Here is a 10,920-nt window from a genome sequence, read left to right as displayed (position 1 = left end):
GGATCAAATGGGTATGGGTTGAAGGTGATGGATGGTGAGCTAGAAGAAAGTTGAACCACTAGTAAAAATGGCCAACGAATTTCAGAGTCTCAGAGAGGTGGCTTGGTTGGTTTTTTTGGTTAGCTTCCTTGTGCTTTTATAATGGAGTTTTCAGAGAAGCATTTATTGACAAAGCTCCAAAAAACGTGTGACCACTCAGAGGTGATGAATCAGAGTCAAGCTTCCCTGAGATTTTTGCTTAGAAGTAGGAAAATCCATTTAGGGGGTTGCTTTGCTTTTTTGGGTAATGATGGGATTTTAGAGCTTTTTGCATTAAATGCCAGGATTTTTAGAGCTGAGTTTGATTATTGTGATTTGAGGCGTGTATCATGAGTGAATCCTAATGCTGCAACTGAGATTCGGACCCTTGAGAAGTAAGATTTAACACCCCAAGCCAGGTGTCAAGTTGTAGTCTACTTCAAGGGGGTTCCGCTAGAGATCCCTTTATACCCTCCAAACCACATGTTCCCAATTTTCCCCCTTTAGGATTCATGGGCTTGACACATGAATCACGTTTTAAACATTTTTAGCATTTTTAACATCAATTTGTTGGAGTTTGAACAATTTGGTTTCAGCTCCCCTTCCGCTGGAGGTGCAGTTTTGGGGAAGATGATGGAGTTTCATCATTCTTTAGGCTTCAGCTGATGTGACAGCCCTTGGGCACTGTTTATGTCAGGTGAGGGGTGACAGCAAATTGAGGGGACAGCCTTTAGTCCATTCTCAAAGGTTTGGTTCCCTTGATTGAGTCCCTAATTGCTCTTTATGGTTAGGACTGAACAGGGGCTGTTCTCCTTTGCCTTCTGCTGGTGTTTCTTGCTCACATGGGCTGAGTTGTGTGCGCATATTGTCATGGGTTTTTATTCCTCATGGAATTTTATTAGTAAACATTTTTTTGGGTTTCTTCATAAATACTTGCAATGGGCCTTTTCTTGCTACGGTAGCATGGTATTTTTTCTTTGCCAAGCGTTGATAATCTTGGGCTCTTTTTTTTTTTTTTTTTGATAAAGCGGTGTTAATGAAAATTGGGCTTTGATGTTGCCAATGAGAATTGGGCTTTGATTGTTGCCAATGAGAATTGGGCTTTGATGCTGCCAATGAGAATTGGGCTGTGAATGAATCGCCATGGGTTTAAATCATGGGCTTTGATTATGGATTTTGAATTCCATTGATAAAATTTGTTTTGCCATGGACTTGAATCATGGGCTTTTCAAATATTGGTAAGCATAAGTATTCTTGGGTTTTAAATAAAATAAGGTGTGTGTATTTGAAAGTGGATAGGTGGTACTTAAATAAAATTAGGTGTGATAAAAAAAGTACCCTAACAAGTATATATACATTTAATTTATAATTATCATATTTTTGGAATGTAGATGGATAACCCATCACTTTTTGCTGCCATAATAGGGGCAGCTACATTTGTCATTGTTTTGGGTGTTGTTCTTTGAAAGGGTTAAGATCTAGGAGTGTTATACCTAGAGAGCCTCATGTCAATCGAGACTATGAAAGAGAGTCATATATGAGTGATATTCTTTATAGAGGTGATGTGCACTATGTCCATAATATAAGGATGGGACCCTTTGCTTCTTATGTGCTATGTAGAATTATGTGTGAGAATAATTTACTTCAAGAAACCATTTACATGTCCATTAGAGAACAAGTGTTAATTTTTTTACTCACTATTGGGCATAATATGAGGTTTCAAGTTGTTGGTGGGAGGTTTTGTAGATCATTTGAGACAGTACACCGATACTTTAAGCATGTCCTTAGAGCAGTTCTACAATTGTACAAACATATGATTAGACTACCTGACCAAGATGCACCCTTAGAGATAAGGAATAGCAACTAGTTTAGCCCCTATTTCAAGGTAAGTTTTAAAGGCTTTCATTTTCCTTTTTTTTTATACGTATAAAGATGTAAAATGAATGTAACTTATATTGGTCGTAATTAGGATTGTGTGAGAGCGATTGATGGAACTCATGTTCGTGCATATGTTCCACTTCAAATTCAAGGAAAGTTTTGTGGTCGAAAGGATGGAACAACACAAAATGTCCTTGCTACTGCTACCTTTGACCTAAAATTCACTTATGCATTAGCTGGTTGGGAAGAAAGTGCACATGACTCATGTGTCTTAAATGATGCATTATCTAGGCAAAGGGGATTAAAAATTCCTAAAGGTATTATAGGACTAGAAAATGATTTTATTATAGGTATTAGCTTTAGGAGTGATTTCTTTTCCTTTTTGATTATAAACTAATAGGTAAATATTATCTTGGTGATGCTGATCATGGAGTTCAAAAATGAATTATTTCCCCTTATTGTGGTGCTCGTTACCATTTGAAAGAGCTTAGTGATAACCTGCCAAGAAATGACAAAGAATTATTCAACCTTCACCATTCTTCTTTATGCATACCAAACATCAAAAAACATTCTCAAGCTCATTTTCAAGGACATTACCAAATACCAGAAAATGAGATAATTTTCCAAAAAATATTCTTTGAAAAATGACCAATTTTTCAAAAAACGTTAATGCTGAAACAAACCGAGCATATGTGCAACTTCAAATTATTAGGAAGACACTGCTACTTTGCTTGATGAACGTGTGGATTATGAGTTCTCTATGATCTATTTCAATGCTTGGGAGGTCCATGTTCTATGAGCTTTAACGACGTTTAACCTTTTCAATAGTCTTTACAATTACCAAAAATATAAGTCGATATAAAACCACCATCCCAAACAAAATAGCAAGATCAATCCACTTAGAGTAGCCCATCTCCACTTGCCAAGTGTTTCGCAAGATTTCTTCACCAGTGATGGTAGGTGGTCCATTTGCTAGGTTATTAGGGAATGTTAGTCCTTCAAACTCATTTTTGTAGAATCCTTGGTTTGCATACTTATGGAATGCAATGTAGTACATTGGGTATCTCCAAAAAGGGTTAGGAAGATCATTCGGTAGTCGGAAGAAACCTCCATTAAGCATCATCACACCTTGTATTCCAGCACCAGTAATGATACCCATGAGGAAATCTGGCACTATACTCGCAACAATCATCATTAAGCTTTCAACCAGCATCATGCACACAAAGAGGACCAATGAAAAGTAGGCAAAGTGTTCAAAACTCTTTTGCAGGCCAACTAGGTAATAGGCTATTGCTCCTGGAAGTAGAGAGATTATAAGCAAGTAAGGAATGGAAGAAAATGTGTTTCCAATCACATATGCGCCAACACCATAGTGCCCATTCAATCTTTCTCGCCCAAAGATCTGATACATCGTTGAAGAATATAACAAGGTTAAAGTACATCCAATTAATTGATACAAAATTGCGTTGTATATAAAATCATTAGAGATTTAAAAAGTGACTAACCTTCATGTCCTCTACAAAAGAAGGGAATCCACCAATTGCCATAAAGGTTAGAAAAGCCGCAACAAACATCAGCATTGAACCTCTTGCCTAGAAATTTAGGATAGAGTTAAATTAGATCATCATTTTGAAATAGTATAAACTTGAAATCATGACTTCAAGTCAAGACTTCTACTATTTGGAGGGTGTGCAAAATTGAGTGGATTAGAGTGTGTAATAAACATCACTTTTTGAAATAATCATATATTAGCTTGGATGTTTTCTTTTTAGAAAAATGATTTGTATATGTATATACGTATATTTCCATCAATTACCTGAATGGAACCAAAAGTGAAGCCAATGTCATGGAAGATAGTTCCAACACATAAACACAACGCAATATAGATTGCAAGCCGAAGCCAGTAATAGCCTAGATCACGATACATGTTCACAAAGGATCTACTTGTCAAAACTAGGCATTGTGTAATGAAACTTGCTTGGCTTCCCTTCTTCTCCAAAGTTCCTCCATTCTACAAAACAAAAAACTCAGCCTCATAGTTACTTGTGTCTTTATAAGGAATGATTAATGAGTTAGCATTAAGTCATTAACAATAATAACTATAAACTTGTTTACCTGTTGGAATATCTTAGATACCAGGCGCTGAACTTCTTGAAAAGTTCCAGATGACTTGTATGAATTGACGAGAATATTAATGACTTCCTCAGTGCTTGTTGTACCATCAGGGCCTTGTATGATGCCCTAGTGTTCAAAAGCAAAGGGTTTACATGAGTTTTAAACAATTTGTGTACCCCATGGCCATGATGATTATATTCAAGGGTAGGGATGGTAATGAGAAAAAAAAAAAAAAATATATATATATATATATACTTACTGCATCAAAGTCCTTATTGATAGTTCTAAGATAGTGATCAGATGGGTTTCTCAGAGTTGGGCATGGGAAGCCATTGGAAGCAAAAAACTGCATAGAAATTACATATAAACATTTCGTAATTATTTGGAAACAATTTGTTTGATGCATGCTGATAAGATTTTATTTTTTAGTCCTTTTTTTTTTCTATTAAAAAAGAAGAATTCAATGAGGTTAAACAAGGTGACAAAATGTTGATTTTACATGCATTGTAGAAGAAATTATTGTTGTACCTCCTTTGCCATTGAAATGGATCCAAAATAGACTATCATGCCAGTAGAAAGGAGGCAGAGATTGCTGAAGAGCTCAAAAACTTCACTGCTTGGTTGATGGATTGATGCAATAACAGTCCTTCCATCTTGACAAGCTAGCTTAACGATTCTGCTCATGACATGGAAAGACGCTGCACTGTCTAGCCCACTAGTTGGCTCGTCAAGGAAAAGAAGCTTTGGGCGCGTCAATATTTCAATACAAATGCTAACCCTTCTCTTTTGTCCACCACTAAGGCCTTTTATGCTCCACCCTCCTATTCTTGTGTCCATGGAGTCTTGCAACCCCATCTCCTTTATAGTCATCTCAGCCCTTTCTTTCTTCTCGAAATTTGACATTGAATCAGGCAGTTGGAGTTGTGCAGAGTAGTACACAACTTCCCTTACTGTAAGTGTTGTCATTAAGGTGTCATCCTGAGTCACATAGGCCTAAATCATGGAAAGTAAGAGAGGCCATTATTACAACATAAAGAAATTAAGGGCAATTTGTGAAACAATTTTTAGGGGGGAAAAAAAATCAAAGCCCAGTTTAGGTACTGGTTTTACACTAAAGTTCTAATTTATCTAAGAATGATGTATTATTACATAAGCTTTACAATATAAATTGATGTGTCATCAATGACAAAAATAGTAATTTAAACATTTACTTATTGTGTTTAGATATTCATTACTATGTCAATTTGTAAGCCTACACCAAGATTTTAGCTCATAAGGAATTATTGTTGTTGTGACATGGAAATTGAAAGTTCTTGAATAAGTAGAGTGATTCACAACACATGCATGTATCATTTACCTCATTAGTCATCAACAAAGTCATAAATAGATCATTTTAGGGTTAATATGATGATAGCATCAAAACAAGTATAAGATGTAGCACAAATTTAGCTCTGGATCAGAAAAAGCCACATTATTGTTGTGGTCATTATTAATTAATGATAACAAAGCCAAAGGCCTGCGTTAATACATTTAAGAGAAACTATTTTAACAGACCAAGAACATTATAATTCATATACGTAAACACAATAAGCACATATGACCCGGCCTTTTTTCACACACCGAAGTTCCAACACAATAAACACATATGACTCTTTTTCACATACCGAAGTTCCAAAAGCAAGAGTTTCTTTGCGTCCATTAATGAAGATCTTCCCAGTTTGCTGCGTATTTGAACTTAATCTCCCTGCAATAATTACTTGCTTAAGTTATGAGTAGTAGTTTTCTCTCTCTAGTTGAACATAATCTCCCCAAATGCTTATTAATTTATACCCAAAAAAAAATTAATAACCATATACATTAGTAAATTACATTTAACTATTTATACACAAATTTCACTAATAAGCATAAATATGTGTAAAGAATTAATTCTATGGTTTTTGAAAGGAAATTGTATTGTTCTTTTTCTTTTTCCTCTCTTTGATTAAATGTATTTTATTTTTTATTTTTTGGTAGAGGAGATGCATTAAAAACTAGAGAACCAATAAATTTGAAGTACAAAACTTGTTACAAAACAGAGCGGAACACACCATTCAAATTCAAATGATGAAAACCTAACAAATCCATAGGTGAACTATCATAAAACATAAAGTAAAAAGAGAATATGTCATCTAAGGGTGAAGTTTTCAAAATATTAATTTAAAAAAAAAAAAACTTATAGTGTTGTAACATCGTAAGAAGTTATACCGCATATAACTTAATCCAAACCCCTGTTATAGCTTTTTCTCAAAAAAAAAAAAAAAAAAAAAAACCCTTGTTGTATCATGTACAATTATTGTATGTATTAACTTTACTTCAAATAAATACTACAAGACAAGAGATGTACATTCAAGGAATTAATTAATGCGCATAATCTTTTATATATATATATATATATATATATATGTATGATTCAATAGAATATATGTATAATTCAACAGCACAACGACTAGATTAGTATAGTCTACCTAACCTTTCACAGTCACTATCATTTAAAGCTAATAAGTCAACACATTTATAAGAATAAACTATTGAGAAAAAGTTAATGAATGCCCTAATCACATTGATTTAACTGTATTTAAAAAAAAATTAATAAAAAAAGAAAAATCAATTAATTTTTTTTGACAATTTTTAATATTTTCATATAAATAGTGTCTGACTATCATACACACTCTTGACATAATGGTCACTTCATAAATATAAGTTCTTGTGAAGTTAGAAGTAAAAGTTGGAGTTCAAGTCTCTAAAATAGGGTTTCACATACTTATACACTTAAATTATTCTACTACACTTATTAACATGACCCTAAAATATTTTGGTATAGTTTTTTAATAACTATTGATAAGATTTTAGTTACTAAATGAAAGTGAGTGACATCAACGCCCAAATGAAAGTTATATATGATATTCCAATTATAACTTATTAATTTAATAATCTATGATAATAATAAAATTAAAAAAAGTCTAATAATTTTTTTAAATTCCACTTTGACGAGCCAACAAATAAAATGTATCCATTTACCAAGTAAAATAGCATAAAACTTGTGCCATTCTATGCTGGCACCAGCATTAATTACTCCATTTCCTCTAGCCTGTTGCTTTCAACCACTACAAAGGATGGGAGTAAATGGCACTTCCAAAAGTCAAAAAGATCATATCATAATTGAACAAAAATTGGGAAGTAGTATATCGAGGTTTCTTCTTCTACTTTTGAAATGTTGGCCAATAATTGTTAATTACCTGCCAAAGAATCCAAGAGAGTTGACTTGCCACAGCCAGAGGGACCCATGATAGCCAGCATCTCTCCAGGTTCAGCATACCCAGTCAGGCCCTGAATTATAGGGCGCCTCCCTTTTTTCCCATCAGGCACCGTAACCCACAGATCCTTCCATGTCAAGAAAAGCCCTTCCCTATTTGACACAAAACCAGCAACGTAATTGTCCTGTTCTCCTCCAAATGATTTTGTAACTTGAGAACCAGACCGTAGAGACGATGATGATGATGACATTGATGCCCCACGAGTCTCTAAATGGTGAGGACCAGGAGTGAAATGAGCAATGTTAAATGGGAACATTTGCTTAGCGCTATCTTCTTCTTCTGAAGCTACGCTTTGCATCTCTAAATCATCATGAAACCCTGCACTGCTTGTCACGGATTCTTTCAGAAGCGACTTTGTTTGAGTTGGGCTTGGTGTCCATCGAGGGACATAAACTGGAGTAGAAGATGAAGAAGAAGAAGAATCCATGCTATTTTCTTTTCTTGCTGTACGTAGAGGCGAATTTCTAAGGGGTTAGACAGAGATAGACACAGAGCTGCTGTGATCGATTAGTATTGCATATTTTGCATTACGTTTCCACCAGTATTTAAACATTTAAAAAAGGTGTTTTCTTTTAGTCTTTTTTTTTGACTTTTTGGGTCAAAACAAAGTGAAAGTTGAAACATTGATACGTATAAAACAAAAGGGTTCTATTCCTAATTAATTCCACGCGGTTTGGCCTGGCAGCACAATGTTTTGGCAGCCACCGACGGCTGCCGAGCCCATGACTACTGTAGACATAGTGGGAATGCACATGTACCCGATCTATTATCTATTATTGATATTTTGTTCTTTATGTACCCACGTATTTCTGAAACAGACTGCGGCACACGCCCATAAGAAAATTGAACCCGCAATTAGAGAACTTTTATAAACTAAAGATTCAATAAAGGCTGACTGGGTTGCCAAACAAGAATAGTCTAAATGAAGATGCATCCAAACTTTTTTAGAAATTAGAATGCAAAAATCCAAAACTAATTCTCTAACTTTCAGTTTTTTTCATTTCATTCTTCTAACTTTCAATTTTGTTATTTCAGTCCTCTAACTTTTAATTTTTGTCAATGTAATTGCGGTTTGGATTCACGTTTTGCGTTTTTTTTTTTTTTTTAGCTGCAGGTGTTGACTTTTCTTCAGTATACAGTACACATTTCAGCAACACAAGTGGGTCCCGTATACTGTTCATGGGATCCACAAACTTCACTTTTCAGTAATTTTTTTATAAAAAAATAGGTCTCACGATACTATTCACATATTTAAAAATTATTTTGCTACACCAGTTTTCAGCAAAATAAACTATATTCAAATGAACCCGTAGTATTCCGTTAGAGCTCAATCAGGTGCTGCCATTAAGCGTGCTGAAATGACGCTGTTTTGGCTATTTTTTTTTTAAAATCGGAATTAAAAGGAAATAGTCAAAATCATTTAAAAAAAAAAAAAAAACATTTAAGGGGGAACGCCCCTTCCCCTGAAATAAAAACAAAGAACAAAGAACACGATGGTATGACATGAAATCCCCAACTTGGAATCTGGAGCTGCTTGTACTGGTGATGATGCTGCCGCAAATGCACAGAAGCTTGTGAGGGAGCTTGCTTTACAGAATAGTGTCGATGCCAATGAGAGGGATGTCTGTGGGAAAACCACCACTCTTGATGATGTGAGAGTACCTGCATTTGATTTTAAGACCAGGTTAGATGATATGAGACCTCTAAATCGTTTCAGTGGAAATGAGTTCAAGACTACTGGTCAAGATGGTGATTGTTGTTCTAATGCTTTGTTAGACTTGTCCGCCAATGGGAGTATGAAAGCCTGAGAACAAAGAACATGATTTTTTTTTTTCTTTTCTTTTAGAATTCATGAAAAAGAAAAAAGAAAAAAGAAAAAAAGAGCCAAAACAACGTCGTTTTGGCTCACTTAACGGCAGCAGGTAACTAAGGTTTAACAGAGTACCAAATTGACAACAATTGAAAGTTAAAGGACTAAAATGACAAAATTGAAAATTAGAGGACTGAAATGAAAAAAATTGAAAATTAGAAGGTCAGTTTTGGATTTTTTTCAAATTAGAAAGAATACCGTTCAACAGTACACATCATATCTAAGATTAGCTTGGCTCTAAATTAAAAATTCAGTTTATTTCATTTTTCAATTTATTTTTGTTATTATTTATGGCCCCACTACACTTTTTGGTACTATTCATGAGTCTTATTGTATTATCTCAATTAATTTTTACCTTTATCTATAGTACTTTCAGTAAAAAAGTTTTAGTTTCAACAAAATAATCGAATTCCAAACAGACCCTAAGTTGTAAATTTTTTACAATTAAAAGGGTGAATAATGCGTCATTTTAGTTGTTTGATGCTAAATTTTAGCATATGCGGAGTTTTATAACTCTAGATATGCTAAAATCTTAGTATTGGTGTAGGCATTTTGTTAAAATGCTAAATTTACCATTAAAATATAGCAAAATAGGCTGCATCAATGAAGGCAAAGCCAAATTTTTTAGCTTTTGAGCTACAGTGCACAGCAAAATATAGCTGTGCATGTAGCTAAGATGGTAAAAGAAAGAAAAAATTTATTAAAAGATGTATTATTTTATTGTGTTGGTGGTAGTGGTTATTGTTTATTGCAATAGATATATTATTTTATTGTGTTGAATGTTAAAATAAAACCAACAATGTTGAGTGTTTTATAAAATGAGATGGTAAAATAAATAAAGTAACTTTTATGGTGCCAAATTGCTAAATTTTTGGCACCACCAATATGATAGTCTGATAACTATTTTTAATTTGTCAACTTAGTATACGTTTGGCATTGGATTAAAAAGTCAAATTTTTTTACTATTTAGCTTATTTTTGCTATTATTCATAGGTCTCATTGCATTTTTTTGGTATTATTCATAAATCTTACTGTACTATTTTAACTTTATCTACAATATTTTCAGCAAAAAATTTTTAGTTTTATTTAAATAAGCTGTTTTTAAACGAACTCTTAATTACACTTAGTAACTAGATAGCTGACCCAACTCAATGGAACCGGTATCTCTTGTTGCCAGAAATGCTTTTATTATATGTTTGTCTCTTTTATAAATATATATATATATATATATATTCAATCATTAAAATCTTACTAGTTAAATAAAAGAATAATGTTAGAAATATAAACTATTTGACAAATTTTTTTATAAATTGCTAATGTGATGAGTGATTATTGATAAATAAAAAAAATAATATTAATGATGAGTTTAAATTAAAACTAATAAGAGATTGACCACATTAACATTTTATAAAAATATTGTAAAATAATCTATGACTGTAACATTACTCTAAATAAAATAGTTTCATATTTTTTTTCTTCCCTTTTTGATATTCCAACTTCTCCTCCTTCAAATCTTGTTTTCCTCTAACGTTGCAATTTTTCAATTTATAAAGTATAGTATATTTTAAGGCCTAGTGGTTTTTGTGGCGTGGTTCATGAGTTCTTTAATTCGAAACCTTTAGTTAGTATCATGGAAGAGTTTTTTGGTTCAAAACTTTTAGTTAGTATATCTTGGAAGATACTTGT

The 10,920-nt window shown here is 33.4% G+C and overlaps 1 protein-coding gene across 1 annotated transcript; it reads right to left on the bottom strand.

Moving 5' to 3' along the window:
• Window positions 1–2,512: 2,512 nt before the first annotated feature.
• LOC115950529 (ABC transporter G family member 11-like) lies at window positions 2,513–7,864 on the bottom strand. Its single transcript, XM_031067720.1, has 8 exons — window positions 7,287–7,864; window positions 5,676–5,755; window positions 4,540–5,004; window positions 4,271–4,357; window positions 4,012–4,137; window positions 3,713–3,907; window positions 3,402–3,488; window positions 2,513–3,298 (listed from the first exon to the last, which is right to left on the bottom strand). Exons 1-8 carry the CDS (start codon window positions 7,789–7,791, stop codon window positions 2,699–2,701), a joined length of 2,145 nt encoding a protein of 714 aa, XP_030923580.1. The 5' UTR covers window positions 7,792–7,864; the 3' UTR covers window positions 2,513–2,698.
• Between the last annotated feature and the right edge of the window lie 3,056 nt (window positions 7,865–10,920).

The sequence above is a fragment of the Quercus lobata genome, chromosome 6 (assembly GCF_001633185.2).
Source record: "Quercus lobata isolate SW786 chromosome 6, ValleyOak3.0 Primary Assembly, whole genome shotgun sequence".
Taxonomy (NCBI): domain Eukaryota; kingdom Viridiplantae; phylum Streptophyta; class Magnoliopsida; order Fagales; family Fagaceae; genus Quercus; species Quercus lobata.
This window is presented reverse-complemented; position numbering and strand designations above follow the sequence as displayed.